This window comes from Pistacia vera, unplaced genomic scaffold, assembly GCF_008641045.1.
Source record: "Pistacia vera cultivar Batoury unplaced genomic scaffold, PisVer_v2 Contig46, whole genome shotgun sequence".
Taxonomy (NCBI): Eukaryota; Viridiplantae; Streptophyta; class Magnoliopsida; order Sapindales; family Anacardiaceae; genus Pistacia; species Pistacia vera.
In genome coordinates, this window is record NW_022196290.1 from 1,679,392 (window position 1) to 1,700,443 (window position 21,052).

The 21,052-nt window shown below is 34.2% G+C and overlaps 3 protein-coding genes across 3 annotated transcripts; 1 reads left to right on the forward strand and 2 right to left on the reverse strand.

Moving 5' to 3' along the window:
• Positions 1–1,306: 1,306 nt before the first annotated feature.
• On the forward strand, positions 1,307–5,162 carry LOC116144984 (transmembrane 9 superfamily member 7). Its single transcript, XM_031430439.1, has 7 exons — positions 1,307–1,502; positions 2,337–2,501; positions 2,628–2,737; positions 2,875–2,983; positions 3,066–3,178; positions 3,468–3,618; positions 3,709–5,162. Exons 1-7 carry the CDS (start codon positions 1,380–1,382, stop codon positions 4,864–4,866), a joined length of 1,929 nt encoding a protein of 642 aa, XP_031286299.1. The 5' UTR covers positions 1,307–1,379; the 3' UTR covers positions 4,867–5,162.
• Positions 5,163–5,763: 601 nt separating this feature from the next.
• Positions 5,764–9,696, reverse strand: LOC116145001 (glyoxylate/succinic semialdehyde reductase 2, chloroplastic). The gene is made up of 11 exons (XM_031430454.1): positions 9,384–9,696; positions 8,596–8,674; positions 8,213–8,278; positions 7,829–7,904; positions 7,679–7,734; positions 7,108–7,192; positions 6,915–6,975; positions 6,779–6,831; positions 6,594–6,664; positions 6,318–6,495; positions 5,764–6,245 (listed from the first exon to the last, which is right to left on the reverse strand). The coding sequence occupies exons 1-11, from the start codon at positions 9,589–9,591 to the stop codon at positions 6,093–6,095; spliced, it is 1,086 nt and encodes a 361-aa protein (XP_031286314.1). The 5' UTR covers positions 9,592–9,696; the 3' UTR covers positions 5,764–6,092.
• A 2,865-nt stretch (positions 9,697–12,561) lies between these two features.
• Positions 12,562–17,370, reverse strand: LOC116145095. Its single transcript, XM_031430539.1, has 7 exons — positions 16,406–17,370; positions 14,527–14,579; positions 13,975–14,062; positions 13,780–13,878; positions 13,132–13,262; positions 12,946–13,034; positions 12,562–12,826 (listed from the first exon to the last, which is right to left on the reverse strand). The coding sequence occupies exons 1-6, from the start codon at positions 17,030–17,032 to the stop codon at positions 12,998–13,000; spliced, it is 1,035 nt and encodes a 344-aa protein (XP_031286399.1). The 5' UTR covers positions 17,033–17,370; the 3' UTR covers positions 12,562–12,826; positions 12,946–12,997.
• Positions 17,371–21,052: the final 3,682 nt, after the last annotated feature.

Sequence of the window (21,052 nt, forward strand, 5' to 3'; positions counted from 1 at the left end):
AATTAAGAAACCAAAAAGTGGGAAATAAATAAATGCTATTTTTATTTTTTTTAATATTTAATGAAATAATATTGATTTATAAAATTAATTTGACTTTAAAATTAAATTTTAAATAAGAAAATAATCAAAGTTAACTTGCTACTTAATGAAAGAGAACTCTTCAAGTCTTCATATTATAATATTAATTCTCTATTATTGTTAATAATGACATTTTAACCAACTCTTTATGAGAAATATTATGATCCATCCGTGGATAGCTTAGACGATTATGACGAATTGGGAATAGTATATATAGACGTATAATCTCAAATTCAATTTTTCATTTGAGTATTAACAATTTAAGTGTACGATTTTAAATTTGTTTTTTCATTTGAGTATTTGCAATTTAAATAGAAGGTCGTGACAATAAATTAACACTAGTTTAACAACACGAATATTTTGTGGATAGATGGATGGTATTATTATTATATCATATTCATTTTTAAGTTTAATAAAAGGGTTATTTTAGCGATAGAAAAAAAGAAAATAAAAACTCACAATTTAAAATTTTCTAGAATTACATTTAAAACACATACTTACAAAAATATATTTTTTTAATTAAAATTTTAAAAATTAGAGCTCCGTTTGGTTCACTTTTTTGTATTTTTTAGAGAAGTTTTTTGAAAAAAATTAAAAAAAGTTAAATTTGGTGGGTATTACGATATAGGATTTGGAAATTAATAAAAATATCTCCTATGTTTGTTTATTTACTAAACATCCCTATAATAAAACTTTAAAAGTTAATAAAAACACCCCCAACCCACCCATTGAATAATCATAGCCGGCCACCACCGTCGGAGGGTGGTCGGAGTCGTCGTATCGACGCATGATCGGCTGGATCTTGCCAGTCGTGGTTCGATGTGGCCTTTACCGGCCTTGCTCGTCAACGACGGCCAAAGATACGAATGATGACCATATGTTGGCCGTCGTTGACGTCTGGTTACGGCCAAGCCTTAGATCTGGCAGGAAAATACTAGATCGGCCCACTACCGGTCAGATTCAGCCTATAGTGCGCCATTATATCAAATTCTAACCAACTTCCGACAGTGGTGGTCGGAATCTGGTATAATGTGGGTTTAGCGGTGTTTTTGTAATTTCGAAAAAAATATTTAGGGGTATTTAATTAAATTAATAAATTTAGGAGGTTTAAAAAAATTGAATAATATTGAATAATATTGTGAGTTTTTTAGTATTTTAATTATTAATTAATTACCCAAAAGTCAAACCAAACAAATGAAAATATTTTTGGAAATGTAAAAAACTGTTTCTGGCAACATAAAACCAACCCAACCCCCTCTCTAAATCATCTTTCTTCACTCCACTCATCTTGCTCTGTAAAAATGGAGAAACCCAAACCCTCCGCAACGACGAAAATTATGGCAACACTTTTCTTCACTCTCCTCTTAATCTCCTCTGCTCACGCTTTCTACCTTCCCGGTGTCGCCCCTCGTGATTTTCAACGAGTAAGCTCGCTCTAGACCCGTCTCTCTCTTTTACGTTATCTTGTCGTTTTAAGTGCTTCATTGTCGTTTTACTGTTCGTTTCCTTGGTGGGTTTTGTTTTTCTTGTGATTTTATTGGTGTCCTTCTTCGTGTTTTGTTTTGTTGTGTAGAGTTGGATCTGAGGTTTTTAGTGTTTGATCTGTTGTGATGCGTGGTCGTTTTGGTTTATGGTTTCTGGGTTTGTTTTGGATCTGGGTTTGTTTGTGTGTTGTTTACTGTTTTTCTTGTGGGTTGTGTTTGTGTAGTGTAAAGATTTGAGCTTGACGTAGTTTGTTTTCCAAGTTTTATGCTTCTTTGCTTTAGATTTTGTTGTTTTAGCTTGTAAATTTTGAAGAGATGATATGGTGCAATTGATCTAAGGACTTGTTTTGTTGGACTATTCATGATGCGTTTTGTGTTTTTGTAGTTTAAAGATAATAGTTACAATTACTATAAAATGAACAAAACTTGTACAAGCCAAGAAGAAAGGAATGTATAGCATTAGGAAATAGGAAAGGTAATAAAAACTAAAGAGCTCTTGGAGTTCTAAACTGATGGTTCCTGCCTGATCCACTGTATTATATTCACAATTAAAAGGGAAAGAAGTAGAGTTGACGTCTAATAGATGACTGGATTCAGTGCTAGTGCATTGTTCATAATCTGTTTATAAGTATTAAATGAGGTACTACTTAGGCTGATTAGCTGTATCATTTGATTTAGGAATATGTTGAGGGGTGTATGTTTGTAGTTATGCTCTGCTTTCAATATTTGTCGTTTATCAGTTGTTGATGTCACGGTTGTGCTCTTTCTGAACAGAGGGATCCACTTATTGTGAAAGTGAACAAGTTGTCTTCTACAAAGACACAACTGCCATATGACTACTACTTCTTGAAATACTGTAAGCCCAAGAAAATTGTGAACAGTGCAGAAAATTTGGGGGAGGTTCTTCGTGGTGACAGGATTGAAAATTCTGTATATCAAGTGAGCAACTCTTACATTTGTCTTATGTTGTTTATTTGTATTTGGTAGCAAACCGAAATGATGAGAACGCCTGTGTTGTTGCCATCATTATTTTCTTTGGAACTGAATGTATGAATTCTTCTGTAGTTTGAAATGAGGGAGGATTTGCCCTGCAAAGTAGCCTGTCGAATCAAACTGAATGCTGAAGCCACAAAAAATTTTAAGGAAAAGATTGATGATGAATATCGGGTCAATATGTAAGTAATGGATATTTCATATGGGATTTGTCCATGTTATGCAACTACTATATCTTTTCCAAGGAGATAGATATTTTGTAATGGTTCGCTGCACATTTTTGTTTTTTCGCACTGAAAGCTATTAAATGTATATGCAGGATTCTTGACAACCTTCCAGTTGCAGTTCGTAGACAAAGGAGAGATGGAAGTCAGTCTACAACATATGAGCATGGTTTTCGTGTTGGGTTTAAAGGAAACTATCAAGGGGTATGCATCAGAAATCAATTTCTATTGTAGAATTGTTTTCTGCCTTTCTTATTGTTATTATAGTTTTATTTTATGTTTGCAGAGCAAAGAGGAGAAATATTTTATCAATAACCATTTGAGCTTCAGAGTCATGTATCACAAGGATCTTGAGTCTGATTCTGCACGAATTGTTGGGTTTGAAGTTACTCCAAACAGGTGTTGTACTGTTCTCCTTCACTTTGCTTTTATTCAATTCTGCCATTTCATTGTAATTTGGTGTTCAGTTAATTATCTTTCAATAATTGGTTTGTGTGTGGAGTTATTCAAATTTTTGTCTTTAAGATTATTAAGAGTGTTGAACTGTACATCACCGTATACTCTGTGTGTGCTTTGCATTCTGTAGAGAAACTAGGAATTTTTCTGGCACATGCTCAATTGCTGTCGGTGTCAAAGGATAATCTTATTCATATAATTGTTGTCTTTTTCCTCTGAACCTTGCAAACAGTATCAATCATGAATATAAGGAGTGGGATGAGAAGAATCCTCAGTTGAGTACATGTAATAAAGACACCAAAAATTTAGTTCAAGGTACTGCTGTTCCACAAGAAGTTGACAAAGATAAGGAAGTTGTGTTCACATATGATGTTACCTTTAAGGTAAAGTGTTTTTAAATTCTTTGATTCATCTATTTCAGTTTCCTCCAACATATTGCCAAGTTTTTTCTCAACTTGCTCTGAATTTTTTAGGAGAGTGATATCAAATGGGCATCTCGCTGGGATACATACCTCCTCATGAATGATGATCAGATCCACTGGTTCTCCATCATAAACTCGCTGATGATTGTCTTATTCCTTTCTGGTATGGTGGCCATGATCATGATGAGAACTCTGTACAGAGATATTGCGAACTATAATCAGTTGGAAACCCAAGATGAGGCTCAGGAAGAAACAGGATGGAAACTAGTTCATGGAGATGTCTTCAGGGCACCAGTCAATGCTGGTTTACTTTGTGTGTACATTGGTACAGGAATCCAGATCTTTGGGATGACACTGGTAACAATGATTTTTGCATTGCTGGGATTCCTATCTCCATCCAACAGAGGAGGACTTATGACTGCTATGGTTCTCTTGTGGGTTTTCATGGGCCTATTTGCTGGTTACTCATCATCACGTTTGTACAAAATGTTCAAGGGCACAGAGTGGAAGAGAAATACCTTGAAAACTGCCTTTATGTTCCCGGGTATTCTTTTTGGCATCTTCTTCGTACTAAATGCTTTAATTTGGGGAGAGCAATCTTCTGGTGCAGTACCATTTGGAACGATGTTCGCTCTCGTTTTCTTATGGTTTGGTATATCAGTTCCCTTGGCCTTTGTGGGTAGTTACTTAGGCTTCAAGAAGCCAGCTATTGAAGATCCGGTTAAGACAAACAAGATACCTAGGCAGATACCAGAGCAGGCATGGTACATGAAACCTGTGTTCTCCATACTAATCGGAGGCATTCTTCCATTTGGGGCTGTCTTCATTGAGCTATTCTTCATCTTGACATCAATATGGCTGAACCAGTTCTATTACATCTTTGGCTTCCTTTTCATAGTGTTTGTCATCCTATTGATCACTTGCGCTGAGATTACCATTGTGCTCTGCTACTTCCAGTTGTGCAGCGAAGACTACCACTGGTGGTGGAGATCTTACCTGACTGCCGGCTCCTCAGCTCTGTACCTTTTCCTCTACTCAATTTTCTACTTCTTCACCAAGTTGGAAATCACAAAGTTTGTTTCTGGCGTCCTTTACTTTGGGTACATGATAATTGTCTCATATGCTTTCTTCGTCCTGACTGGGACGATTGGCTTCTACGCCTGCTTCTGGTTTGTAAGGAAAATCTATTCCTCTGTGAAAATTGACTGATCCAAAAATTGCAGAGAAAGCATGAGCTCTGCCATGAAACTTTAGATGAAAATAGATGAACCGAACGAGTTGGACTGTTTTGACTGTATCTGCAGAAATACACTATGGGAGTTTGTTTCCCGTTCTTGTCAAAACTCTTTTATTTTGGGGTAGGATAGCACTGAGTTTGTTGTCTTGTTTACAAATATGAAAATTATGAACTTTTGTACTTCTATTAGTTTCTATTCAAGAAGTTGAGCTGTGAGTTAGTTGCCTTGTTATTATAGTACTAATCAATATATCAACATTCACTATCACAATCTTTAATTTGTCTGCTCTTTAGATTGTTGTTGGTGGCTTGATTATTAGGCAATTTGTCATTACTAGAAATATTACACTCATAAACCTTTTTCATTAATTTTCTCTTATAAATCTGACGTATTAGTTCGTAATTAGTCAGTTTGTAATAAATCATGTCTGATCAAATGCAAATTAACTAATTACAAATTGTCACGTCTAATATTTGTGAAAGAAGATTGTTTGAAATATTTGTTAAACCTACCTTTATCCTTTTCATCGCTTAATAAATAATTCTGTCTTTATGTTAACTAATTTCAAGGGTATTCTGACTCCTTAGGATGATATCTTTAATCAGGAGGATGTGTTTTGAGCCTTACCAAATGAGTTGAGTATCTCGCTAAACGAACAAGGTGAACAAAACAATATGTGAAGATTAATTCTTAAGTCTCGTTAAAACATGTGGGTAAGGGATATTACAACCAACTAAAACCACAAGAACCTAAACTTTAATTAACACACTTTAAATTTGAAAAAAAAAAATTATATACTGTTAATATATAATAGCTCAGGCCTTTAGAAGCTAAAAATTCAGTATTCTTGTATCCCATGGATGCTAAAGATTTGTTTATAAATGGAGTAACATGCATATAATAGAAGAAAATCCTCTTGGTCCCCAAATTGTGATATAAGCCTCTGAAATAACTATAAAATCACCAGAAAGAATAGTTTCTTAACTTTATCCAGGTTTTTGGATGTGATATGCCTGCTTTAAAATGACCAAGCAGTCTTCCACACTGAAACACAATTATTTTCATAGGGCTTGAAATGGCCCCATTATGAAGTTGAGGCACAATGATGGCCCTTAATCTTTTATTCTGAAAATTTTGACAAAGGGAAGTGTTTATACATTAGCTCTCGTGAAAGACAGCTTTTTTTGTTTTTTGCTGTCACTTTTTAGCTTTCAATGCTTCAATAACTGCTGAAAAATCTTGATCACTAAGGCCATGAGATTTTGCCACCTTATATAGTTCATTCGCGGCTGCTGCAAGTGGGGTCGACTGAGAAACAGATTCTGCTAATCCTAAAGCAAGTCTCAGATCCTGCCATCATGAACAGTTGTAAGATTATAGCATATGCTTCAGAGATGTTGAGATTCCAGGGATATTACAAACCTTCTGCTGATGCTTCAAGGGAAATGCAGTAGGGTAGAGTGATTTAGTCATTGATGGACCTTTAAGTGAGTACATTGGTGCACTGATGGCACCCTGGGACACTACCTCAACTAGTACATTAGGATCAAGTCCTACTTTCTCACTGAGAAGTATTCCTTCTGAAAACGAGGCCATCATGCTGCGAGTTGTAAAAAAGAATGAAGAAAACATAGTCACTGTATGAACCACCATAAACAAAAAATTTAAAGAATGAAACTGGTATAGAATTTGCAGAACCTTCCCATGATCATGTTGACCACAAGTTTCATAGCTGCTCCTTTTCCAACATCACCAAGGTAAAACCTTGACTGGAAAACACATCAATACAGGAGCAGAAATGGTCATCAGATGGTAAGCAAGCAACATATATAGCTTTTACTTTTACAAAAAAGAAGAAAAAAATGACTTGGTAGGACAAATACCTTCCCCATGATGTCTAAGAGTGGCACAACTGTGTCATAGAGAGACTTGTCACCTGAAAAATTAAAGCCGACACCTCAATGGTCTTCAGCAGTAAATGAATATATTAAATCATGAGTGAAAAAAAAAAAAGCTTACCAGCAGTAAGAAATATTAGTTGTCCATCTTCCGCTGGCTTTTTGGAGCCTGATACAGGAGCCTACAAAGGAAGCGTAAAAGCTTAATGAAAAATGTGCTTGATTGTCATGCCACGAATGTATACATAAGCGAGAGAATGTACTTTTATACTAATCTTGAGATTAAGAAAGTGAAACTTAATCCAAGCTTTTACCTCCAAAAACAATGCCCCAGTATCTTTGATATGTGCACTAATCATCTTGGAGGTGTCACCATCAACTGTTGAAACATCCACATACCTGCCAATATATGAGACCACTGCTGCTCCAATTAGAGTTGGGAAGAACAAGCGTACAATTTGAACAATAAATGTGCAACAATGAGATTAGACATAATGTACTATATTCACATTAATAGATTGATATTTCAAGTAGCCATTGAATCAAACAACCAAATTGAAGAGCAATCACGCAGTAGTTGAAATAAGAAGTGAACAATCCATGATACAATAAGCTCAATTTGTCATGTAGCAGAACCAGCTAAAAAAAAATATATGGATTAAACATATTTTATTTTCATAGTTCCATGGCCTCTAACTCTAGACAATGAAAGTATAATCAGCTTTTGTAAACTAACATAAAAGTTAAGCCACTTGAAGGTAATAGAAATATTTCATAAAGCTATGTCTCTGGGGAAAGCTACAGACTTCTGCAAAAGTGTTTAACAGCATTTATTGAACCAATAATGAAAATGTTTTATCCTGAGAGAACATGAGGAAAGTTTACCCCTTGCCAGGACCAATTCCATATGCAGCTCCATTCTTGCCACATGCAACATCAATCTGATAAAAGCAACAATAAGTAGCCATATCTAGTATTATCAATCAAAGAAAGATGGTAACAATCGTAATAAAAATTAAAAGGAAACATACGCACTGCACTTTCAGGATCTGCAAGCATGGCAAATGTGACATCACAAGATGCAGCCACTTCCTCAGGAGAAGGCATATACCTGCATTAAGAATAATAAAAACCCTTATTTGGACTTGCCAACAACTAAAATAATGGCTTTGAGCCCTAGGCCAAGAGTTTCTACACAACATATAGTTGTACATCGAAGTACTTGTAGATAACATGAACCATGATCCATCTTATTTGACATAAACTTGAAATAAATATAAAAGAATATCATCGAGAAGAGTTAAAGGTCAGCAGAATATCAAACACATACAATCAACAATTAATTTTAAAATATATCACCCATGATCTGATCAAAATTTTGAGTGATCGATATGTACAGCATGAATTTGAAATACTTACTGTGCACCCAAGCTGATGAGAGGATCACATTTGCTTTTGGTCCTATTCCAAACAGTCACATCACATCTACAACGCACATATTATAAGATCAGCCTCAAGGACTATAAATACTGAAAGAACTCTACAATACTGAAACAACATATCATTTTCATGCTTAAACATATATATATTGCAAAACACATCTAAAGACTTTATTAAAACAATAAAAACAGAAGAGTAACTTACAAATACTTGACCAATAGATAATAAATTACAAGGTCTTCTCGGTTTTAAATCAACGGAGAGCAGCATATGTTCTTATACTAACTGCAATAGATCCTTACAACCAATGTTGGTATTTTTTTCAGTGCTAAATGCTAATTAGGCTGAGAACTAAAACATACCCAGCTTTTACGAGATTTTGTGCCATTGGAGAACCCATAATTCCAAGACCGAGAAAGCCAATCCGAGCCGGCAATGCGTCTGCTACAAATTTATATGAAAAATTGGCTAAGCAGTAAGCACAAAATCTACCAAACAATAAAATTCAGCCCCAAATTGGTTATTCCATGAATCAAAAACCAGTACTCAATAAGCAATGTAAACTAACATTCAAGATCAAAGCAATGATATCCTGTTTTCTACAACTAAAAATATAATTAGCTTATCTGCAAAGCTCACCATCACAAGATTGTCAATTTGACACAAAAAGTTATTAACTTACACAATAATCTGGCAATTCCAAGGCTTATCTGCAAAGCTCACCATCACAAGATTGTCAATTTGACACAAAAAGTTATTAACTTACACAATAATCTGGCAATTCCAAGGCTCAACTCTTCAATCTCCATCCCTAACTCTTTAATTTCTGAGTAATCTTTACACACAAGCACGCAGGTCCATTGAAAATTTTACCATCACTTAGGAAGTAACTTAATTAAAGCATTGTATGGATATTAATGACTAAAATGGGCCACTAATTAAGGTGACTAAACATTAAACAACCCCTCAACAAGAAAATTATAAGCAAAACCAAAAATCCATTTGGTTCCCACAAAGTTGCTTTCTAGTGCAGAACATAACATAATTACAAAGACAATACCACAAAAGAGAATGAGATAGAGATACCCTTCAATTCAGATGAAGAAATAAAAAAGATTCTCATGAAAAACAAGATAGAATTTAGAAGTACCTTTAGCTGAAACACTGGACGCCAGAGAAGAGAACACCTTGAAAGCAGGAGAAAACAAAGGTTTTGAGGGAAAAGAAAAGTAGGGTTTCTCTTTAAGATGGTAAGGAATCTGAGGACAAAAGCTTGAACACATTGCCATGGCGGTTGATGATAAGAAGTGGGGAGAGTGAGAGTGAGAGTAGAAACTGTTTTTTAACAACAAAGTCATCTAAGGATTTTTTTTTTAACTGACAGTTTGTGTAGAAGCTGGCATTCCCATGCTGGGGATTTTTGTCTGTTCACGTTTGGATAAAGAAAGAGATAAAGCCCTCATGCAACATAAGCCATAGTGCCATACTACATTCGTCCTCTTGGGCTTTGCAGCCTTATTTTTGGGTTACAGTTCATAACAACGAAGGCTTATGTTGCCCAAGCTGGGTCATACTTAGATATTGAAGGTATCGATAGTTCGATACCCTAATACTTACCGGATCAATTTTCATGTGTCATTTTCTTTAAGGATTTTTTTTTTTTTTTTTTAATAATCCAAAAATTCGTCAACCTTACTTTGCAAATTTGCAAAACTGAGGACGAAACTTTAGCCTCTATCAAACCATACAATTTTTTGGAAACTGGAAATAATGATCCTTAACTAGGGGTGAGCAGGAAATCTAGGTAGAACCGGAACTGGTGGGCACATGGGATTCCAGTTTCCATTCCTACCCAAAAGTGGCATGAAAAGAATTAGTCTCAGTTCCAAATTTGGTGGAACCAACACTCTATGGTTCCTATTCAGGTTCCACCACTTCAGGAATCGAAACTGGAATTGAGATTCGAGTACCCAAGGTAGAACTGACAAGTACCCAAGGTGTATTTTTAATTTCTGTAAACAATTGAGGGTGTATTGGTAATTTTCATAAGATATATTTGTCATTTTTGTGAATGGTAGAAGGTATTCATAATTTTTTTAGGTACCCGAAATCAAAACATGTGTTTTAGATTTTGATTCCAAGCATTTAAGAACTGGAATCAACCGATTATGATTCTGGTTCCATGGGATTTGGGCATGTATCCGAACCCGCTCACCCCTATCTTTAACCATACAAGTGTTTATGAGGGTACTCAAACTCATTAATAACTTAACATATCCTTATGAGAGCGTTTGGTTCAAGGAATATTGGATTACTAGAAAGTTTACTGGGAATCTTTAGGAAAATATATTTGGTTAATTGGTGGGTATATTATATTAATATGTTTGGTTTAGAGGATTAAATTGATGGGTATGTTATTTAAATTACTGAATTGTCCTCTAATTAAATATTATTATTATATTATTTTTTAATGTTAATTATTATTTGGATTATTATAACTCCCCTACATTTAAAAACTTAGCAAAAACAACCCTATAATAAAAGTTTGAAAATCAACAAAGCACCCCCACAATCCAACCACTGCCGGCCGTCGACAACTACTGCAAGTCGCCAATAACCTAACGGCACACGGAAGGCAAGAAATGGCCTCTGTGCGTCGTATGGCCATTTCTAGCCAAAGATCTGGCCGAAAATGGCCATACGTGACAGATCTGGCCATCAATGTGGCCGTTAACGACCGAATTTTTGGCCGAAAATGTCCATATCGACGCACGGCAACCATTTTTGACCTTCTGTGCACCGTTCCAATGGCGACGACGGCTGACCGCAACGGTGATTGCCGATTGCAGGTGGGTGGGGGTGGTGGCTTGGGTGGGCTACAATTTGTTTTGAATCCAAGGATAATTTTGTCCAAAAAAGTTAATTAATTGAGATGAAATAATAAAAGTCATATTCATGTAAATAAATTTAAAAATAAAGTCATTATTGTCTTAAAATTTTATTAACAAGGGATATAATTGTAACAAAAAAAAAAAAAAGATAATCTTAGTTATCTTAGAATACCTAAGAAAATGGAGATAATCAGATTACCTCCAATATTATCAATAGTAACCACTATTAGTATTTGAAAATTATCGGTATCATGTATTACTTGACAACCAAACATGGTAATAAAATAATATAAGATGACTTAACCCCAATAATCTCACATAACCCCCAATCAAATGCGCCCTATGGATAAAACATTTAAGTAGGACTCAACTAAGATATTGAAGGTAATTTTACCCCTTATATAGTTATATGTGCATTGAAACAACCTTAATATATTATTGAATCAAACGGACACTTTATTATATGGCCCTTGATGAAAAGAAATTAATTATGAAGGGTTTTCATTTATTTATTTTGAGCCCAACAAATTGTTGTGATCTATCAAACCACCCATGAGAATGGACTTGCCATGCACACTGTATTTAGAAACTAGCTAGGGTTTGTATTAACCGAGCTGCTTATGTAAAAATGGTGGGTTAAAGTTAGGCTCTGAGTCAATTTCAGAGGGATGGGCACTGCCCTATTGGTGTTGTGGGCATTCACTTGGCAAAGTCGCAATGGTTGAAGCTAAAAATGTGAGCCAGAGACAAGTACGACCCTTNCCTCTATGGATAAAACATTTAAGTAGGACTCAACTAAGATATTGAAGGTAATTTTACCCCTTATATAGTTATATGTGCATTGAAACAACCTTAATAAATAATTGAATCAAATGTACAGTTTATTATATGGCACTTGATGAAAAGAAATTAATTTTGAAGGGTTTGCAGTCATTTATTTTGAGCCCACCAAATTGTAGTGATCTATCAAACCACCCATGAGAATGGACTTGCCATGCACACTGTATTTAGAAACTAGCTAGGGTTTTTATTAACCCTGCTGCTTATGTCAAAATGGTGGGTTAAAGTTAGGCTCTAAGTCAGTTTCAGAGGGATGGGCACTGCCCTATTGGTGTTGTGGGCATTCACTTGACAAAGTTGCCATGGTTGAAGCTAAAAATGTGAGCCAGAGACAAGTACGACCCTTTCATTCAAGGAGATTTTCCTCATGATAGATCAATATAAGAATGCCAAATCATATGAAGGACAGAACAAAACCAGCCACCAGGAAATTGAGTGCTTTAACTTGTTATGAATGGCTTCTAACTTTTGCCAGAAACTCCCCACCCCATTAGAGAAACATAGATAGAGGGGCTTCTGGTATTTTGGCAAAAATTTCTCGATCTAACAGAGGGCAGGTTTCTAATTTTACATATTCCATGACTCTATAATACCAGCTAAAAAACATCACCCTGTCAAGTTCATAGCTTCAGACGATACAGCTATCGAGTAACATTGTCATGATAAACATTTTACATCAAGTTACAATTCCATGACATAAACATTTTATACATCAGAAGCTATGTAAACAGAGATTTGGGAGGCTACTGAAATCAACTTTGTGAAGGTTAGTAATTATAGATGCCAAAATCCATAAGAACATGGTATACTACATCAAAGTTTTCATTGTGTATAGGATTGACTAGTTTCCGCCTTTGAAAACCTAGACAGAGAAATCAAGAGAACATGTTAAGGCAACGGAACAACCAAAGGAAGCATAGGCAACCGAAGTAAGAAAATTTAAGGCAACGATGCGTAGTTTTAGGTATTGGATATACATACTACAAAAAGTGATTCCATAAGTACAGTTAACTAAAGCTGCTAAACAATGTCATCAGCCTGGGGACAATCTCGATCTCCCATTCTTTTGCCTGCATGTATAAATTTAAGAACAAGTTAATTGATAAGCAGTGGAAAAATGATAATCAGAATAAAATTAACATCCTATCTTTTAGATCAGCCACAAACCAAAAGGAATCCTTCTTCTCTTGTGCTAATAGTTCCTCAAAGGAAATGTCAGTAAATTCTTCAGTGTCTGTGCTTTCCGTCGACTCACTGGACTTGGCCTTCTCCTCCATGGAGGCATGAAGTTCAAGCATCTTTTATGAAATATAAAGAGAAATCAAAATCATAAGAATACATGAGAAAGAAATAGTTGTAGGTATGAAGATGACGGAATCAATCAAACAATCTAAATCAAAAAACCGTTGAACTGATAGCCAATGCTCCACTGACATGGCAGAAAAACAAAAGACAATTTTTTCACTCTTTTATGCACAGTATCTGTAATGAAAACCACTAACCTACGAAAACCATGTGCGCTACATCACTCTAAATAAGTGTCGGTGTTGTTATGCAACTAAAAAGACAGGCCAATTTTGGAGGTCATCCCTCACATTCTATGATAATATTTGTTACAGCAGCACATACACAAATACAAAAATATGGCACCATTCCTTCATGTTGTAATTGCAGCTAATCAATATATTTATTCGTACAAATAATGAACATATGATGACATATTCTAAAAGCACAAGAAAGCATCCAAAACAAGCACAACTTAGATTAACAGCCAGCAATCAAATATGATCTCAACTTAAGGGCTTAACTTGTTACCTTCTTGTATGCTGGTGAAAGCTTAAGCTGTCGTTGAAGCCAATTATAGACAAATGCATCATCCTCTAATCTCTTCTGTTCCTTCTCTAGCTTGAATAACTAATGGGTCAATGAAGTAATCCCCTTTTAGAAGTGACCAATATATATGATACCTAATCCACTCCATAAATATATCAAATAAATTTTAAAAATCACCTGCTGGCGAATGCGGTCAACTGATGATCTATCTGCCTTGTTTAGCAGAGCCTTTGTTATTGTAAACTTACGGTTAATGGTCTCAGACCTGAAATACAAATTTGAAGAATTATCTAAGTTCTGATTCACGAGATGAATTAAGGAAGTGAAATTTAGATGTGCTGGGACTAATTAAGAAATCAGAAATTAATAGACAACTACCATGTAAAACATTCGAGTCAAAGGATAAAGAAATTTCAAAGTTCAAATTGAACTCTATAAGACAGAAAAGTTGTAGTGAGGGGTCAGGTAGGAGATAAAAAGCATGTAAGCACGCTCGATCTGAAACTAATTGGAGCTACTAAGTATTGTCAGAAAATTGAATGTATCATTCACAAGTCACAAATTACGAAACAGCAGAAAAGAAAATTATTTACTGCTATAAGGAAAAGAATATAATCAGGACATAAAAATAAAAAAAAGTAAAAAAAAAAAAAATGGTGAATTGTCGCAAATATTAAAAATATTAGATTAAAACATACTTGGCTTTCTGAAAATTATCTATAAACTTACTTGTGCTCTAGCTCATCTTTGGCGTCTGTCAAACAATGAGCAAATTCTGCAACCTGTATTATGCAAGCACATGAAGAATTGTTATGTTGCAGATGTAGCAGTACTATAATGTAAATATTAAAGCAAAATTTTAATTCCAAGAGCCACAGAGCTTACATATGCAAAGATTTTCTAATTATAATACCCAGAACAATTCCAGTAACTTTGCAATCAATCTTTCCATCAGACCAGAACCAATTGAACTAGAAAGTTCTTCTAAATTTGCACATTCTGACATCTAGAAGTGTGTAGCATGAGCAAAGGAGCAGGCTTAGCTACATTATATAAAATATAGCAAAACGTACAAGGTGCATAAAGAGCTTAAAAAAAAATATGTGCTCTGCATTGTGATACGTGTTGCCATCCCATCTTTTGCTGCACCAGAAAGGGATTCATGCAGTGATTACAATACACTCAAACACTACCAAATTTTCACAACCATTTTCTCCATCAATAGGACAATTCAACTGTTTACTTATACCATGCAGTGCATGAAAATAGGTAAAAAGGAAACGACACATTGATGATGATTAAATTTCAGTTCTCCATGGAGAGTTTTACCATGAAACAATCAAACATGAGACTGGAAATGTAACAAGAACAACACGGTTATTTCTCAGGCTTGACCGTTAGAGGGAAAATTAGAAGTTATGAGACTACAATGTTTCTCTGCTGAATCTAAACCCAACATAATACAGACTTTTTAGCTGCGATAGTCTGCTCTAAAACATTAGGAGAATGCATTTCAGATTTTCACCTAGTCTCAGCTTTACAAAAATAAGTTTTCAAGTAAATGGTCATAAAGTATTTTAGTTGTGATTTGTAACACATTAAAATCCCACATAAATAAGTTTATATCCCTTCTTTTATCTAAAATCTCCAGAACACGGCTTCTCCTCTCTACCCTGCCCTTTTATAACCCAAGTTAGTAGCACTAACTGCTGCCGTCTATCCCCCAACTTTACAAAAAAGAAAGCCGCTCATGTTTTCTACACGCCTAACAAGTCCCCTGAGCACCATTCACATACAATGTAAACAGCCTTCTTTTATAGAGCTTTTAGACTTTGTAAAAGAAATCCTCCAACTGCCGACTTAGCTTATGTAATAAATCAAGCAATTACTAAGAAAAACGGCATTGCGCACTTCCATTCAGAAATTCTACACTTACAAGGACATTATCAAATAAGCAAATGTGCTCGATCCTTGCATCTATCATGTCAAACAACCACCGACAAAAATCCATAGCCCATTTTGAAAAGATAAGCACTATTAATTATAGCATGAAGGTTTTCTTTCATAACCCTAATTGCACCTCTAAGTATATAACCATAAGTTCATCTCTGTATGTCATTTGTGAACCATATTATTTAATATGATCAGCTCACCATCTCATCAAAAACACACTCATGAACGGACCCCTAGACTCCAAACCTGTGGTTCTTGTTTGCCAAATTATGTTGGCATCCCATGAGCAAGTAATTTTCCAAGTACCTTTCCTCACAGGCAGAAAAGAAAATACATACATGTATCAAAAGAAAAGAATCAAAAAAACGTTTTAAACGAGCAATGTTCTCCAACTGGCATAAAGATGACTACTAAAGCTAATTTATTAAAGATGGTTTAACAGAACAAGCAACTATAAAGTATTCCTTAAGTACTATTCAAGTTACGACAACTTCACAAATACACCAAACCTAAATTTAAAATAATAATAATAAATAAAAATAAAAACCTAGTTTCCAAAACATATTAAACCCTCACTAAACCTATCATCTAACCAAAATAAATAATCAAAAACATAAACTTTACATAAAGAAAAAATAAAAGAACAAAATTTAACCTGAGCAAGCGTCAAATTTTTGCTTTCATGGCACTTAACAATATGATCATACTGTTGCTTGATCTTCCTCTGAGTTGCACTACTTGATGTTGTAAACGGGTACAAACAAACCAATTCGGGTTTCAAATTACCCGAATCCGGTTTTTTTTTCTCTTTTTCCTCACCCTCCCTCTTCTCTTCACCATTACTTTCTTCTTCACCTTTCGAATCCAGTTTCTTCTTCTTACTTTTCTTTTTCTTCTTCTTCACTCTCTTATTATCATCCCCTCCCGAACCGGCACCGCCAGTACTCTCATTCACCTCCTCCCTCTCGTGAACCGACCCGTTCCCTTCCGGATCCTCACACTTTTTCTCGGCAAACAACTTCTCCCATTTTGCAGCAGTTTTCGCCGGTAAGATCTCAAGCAACAGCTGCTCCGCCAACCGGGTCGGGTCATTTTCACGCTCTTGACTAACGGAAGCATTCTTCAACGCCAATGCATACTCCTTCTCTACTTGTTCAAGACGCTCGATTTTCTTGTGGGTAATAATGACACACACAACGAAGAAGATGGACAAGAACAAGAAAGAAAAAACTAACAGCAAGAACAACATGAGGGCCAAAAGTTCCTTAAATTTTACAAACATAAATATAAAAATAGAATCTTTTTACACAACAGCCATCATCCCGATGGCGGTAACATAGCACGGGTATAACACTTACACCAAAGTGGTGGTGGTGGGTGGAGCTCGTTGTTTGTTCGTGTTCGAAGTGGGATGATGAAGTGGGCGTGTGAAAATGTTTTTGTTTGTGCTGGTTTAATGTTCTTTTTATAAAGAGAGTAAAGAAGATGATGAAGACGACGGAGAAGGAGGAGAAGAAGAAGAAGATGAAGATGATGATGATGATGTTATAAAGAGATAGTTTTCGTGAGTGATTTGGCTTGTTTATGGCCGCTGATGGTGGTAGGGGAAAGGTGATATGGGTAAAGTGGAGTGGAGATTGGGGCAGGTGAAGATTACATTTTATATACTTGCTGTAATTTTCGTAGGGTTAATTACAAGGCCACCTCTAATATTTTGTCCTAAATTTTTTACCCTCTCTAGTTTTGAAAACTTAACGCTGACACCTTCCAATGCAGGTCACATTAGTTAAAAGGGTAATAGTAGACGTACAAAGAAATTTACAAAGATTTATTATACAAGGTGACATGGCAAATGATGAATGAAAGAGTGAATATGGAGAAAGAGATAGAAAAACATTTTGAATAAACCCTTTAACATTTTATTCTACACGCCTTGAAATTCTTACAAAACTAGTGATAATTTTGGATAAATAATTGAAAATTTTCTCCAAATGATTGTTCGTTTTGGCATTAGTGTAACTCTTAAATATACAAACAGTCCATTGTTACAAGGGGGAGAAAAAAAAAAACATTTTTAATAAACGGTCAATGGCGTTGATCAATCTATAGATCGTTTTTACATTTAAAAAATGATAAAAATACCAAAATAGTCAAGATCAAAACTTTTAACTGCTCATCTAAAACTCCCGGAACATTTTGCCAAAAAATTTAGCCATATAGCTTCTACGCCTTGAACTATTATATTTAACTAACATAATCGTTATTTGAGGGTGACAATGTTAGTTCCCAAAATGTTTTGTCCTAAACTGGGATTGGTATTATAATAAACCATTTTAGTTTTCTTTTGAGGAATAATATTTTACTTGAACAAAAAGTTAAAGTTTAAAGACTAAAGGAGAGAAAGAAAATAACAAAATATTAATATTATATATATTAAAAGTAATTTGGTATAATAATGTTATTTATGATATATTGATATGTACGTATAATTAAGAGATAAATTTTAGAAATAAAAAAAGATATATACTATTATTTAAGGGGAAAAAAAAAGTAATATTAAATAATTTTATAAGAAGAATTTGTATGTTTTATTAAGAAAATAAGGTAGCCCACACACTTTATAGCATATCTAAGATTAAATTAAATGTACCCAAAAATTAAATAAATTTTGTGTAGACATAAATGCATATTTGAGTATTGCTTAGACAATTAATTAATTTTTCTATTTTGGACCAACACTATATAATTTGTTTGAGCCCTCTTATAGAAAACATTATGATATTTGGTAAGTTGATTCCAGACCAACCAATTAATTTAATTTAATACACTAATAAGGATGTTTAAAGTCACAAATAACTTTACATGTGGTATTTAATCTAAGTAATTGATGGAGTTACCATAACTTTGGTAAGTTTTTGTTGATTATTTAAGTCTATTTGTTTAGATTTATCTAAAGGTAAGCTCTTTTAAAAAAGTTAAAACCGTCCCTCATGCTCAACGTGAAACATGACTCTGATAGATTGATCCCACGATAAATGGACTTAGGTATAACTCATTTCCAAAAGCTACCGCAATTGGTGATTGTAATCTCCTACATCCTGCAATTTTCCACAAGCATTCTGATTTATTGGCAAAAAGGCGAAGAAATCTATTTCTCATTCCATTCCAATTGATTCAAGAACAAGAGAAAAAACTACTGCCCCTTTCAGGTATCTCAATCGACATACTGATAAAGGGTATTTTCCGTAGAAATAATATTTTTGCTTATTTCGACGATCCTCGATGTAGAAGAAAGAGTTCAGGAATTACAGAATATGGGACTATAGGGGCGCATTCAATCGTAAAAAATGAGGACTTAATTGAGTATCGAGGAGTCAAAAAAATTAAGCCAAAATACCAAATGAAAATAGATCGTTTTTTTTTTCATTCCGAATCCTTTTACGTAATGGTACAGAATAATAGTATCATTAGAGTAGATACACCAATCACTTTAACTATAAGAAGCCAAATGGACGGGTTGGTCCGAGTGGAGAGAAAACAAAAAAAAAAAAAAAATGATTGAACTGAAATTTTTTTATAAGACAAATTCAACTTCTAATAAAACTCAAACTCAATTTGTTGGAGATGTGGAACGTGTTAAACTCCCAGTCTTATAGACGTTACGTCTGTACCAAATAAACCCTAAACATTATAATTTAACCTTAAACTATAATTAATATTACAATAAACTTTATTATATTCAACCCATTCTTATCAACTAAGTCATTTATCTAGATAAAAAAATATTCAAGTAAATGGATTATCTCAAGTTGACCTTAGAGGAACCAAAGTTTAATTTATGTTAAATTTTATTACATTTTATATCATATGGTACACAAAAGTATATTTTATACAATAGACCAAAAGAAGTGTCAAAGTTCATAAGGTCACCAAGTCAAGCTATGTCTTAATCAATTAGTAGTTAGTACAATGATTTGTATTTGATAGTTTCATCATATTATAAAATCCATGGGCTCATTTTTATTATGGCTAAAAATAGGTTATCCTTTTAACTCAAGGAGTCAACTTAGAATACTAAAAATATTGTCTATGATAATTTAAGTCTTTAAGTCAATATAGAATATGTTATGCCTATGTCAATTATTAATACATAATTAATGTTGTGTTTCGATTGTTACATATGTTTACCTGATATAATACGATATAATATGATTATTTTAATAACTCAAATATTAATAAAATATTCAAAATTATATACTCTCGAACATTTTTTTTTTTTAAAGAATAATGGGACATAACTTAAATTTATGAATATAGAATTCAATTTTTTAAATAATTTATGAATTTAGAATTCAATTTTTTTTTTTAAATGTTAAATTTAGGATTTGTTGGTAATGCCCAATGGGCTAATTGAAAGCCCGTATGAATAAATCCCTTAAACAAGTTTATGGAAATACGAAATTACCCCTAATCATGTTTTATTACTAAGTCAATAAACCTTATTGTTTCTAAGTTTTCATTTATCATTAGTCACGTCATACATAATTTTTTTCTAGAAGCATCGTGAATCTTTTTTTAGACGAGCCGTTGATCCGATTCTATCCATTTTGTTAAATCAACAATTAACTGATCATCTTTGACCTGCACGTTAAGAACGTTAATACGTCGGCACTAGAAATCTATCTCTTATATGGTTCTATTACATATCATAACAAACCATGTGATATTATAAGATCCAGAAGAGAAAATTCCCACTTAATGCTGCCATTGCAGTAAATGTCTAAGCAGTAGTAGATGGAACCACTTTTACTGTTTTTCAGCTTTTGGGCATGATAATATTAGCTGTCAAACTGGGATTTCTTTTGTTTGTTTACAGAAGCACTTAAATGTGAAGAAATTGAAAGTACTTTTGCCTGACTTGGGTTGGGCTGGGCTGGGCTGAGCTGGACTAGGTTGGATGCTTCTCCCTTTTTTCTTTCTTTCCCACATGATGCTTATAGTTTTGTTTGAATTTTGATTGGTAGTACTAAAATGAAGTGACATTTTTTTTTTTCTTATGGATAAACCGGTAATTGTCTTTCCCGCAACTCGAACATAAAACTCTTAGGTATAACTAACTCCAGTGGTTAAAAGGCTTACCCTCTGATCATAAGGGAAAACCCGGTAATTGTCTCTCTCGCAACTCGAACACAAAATCTCTAATTATAACTAACCCCAGTGGTTAAAGGACTTACCCTCCGATCACAAAGAAAGAGGTAAATGAAGTGATAATTGACAATGTTGTCAAGTAAGTTGGATGTTT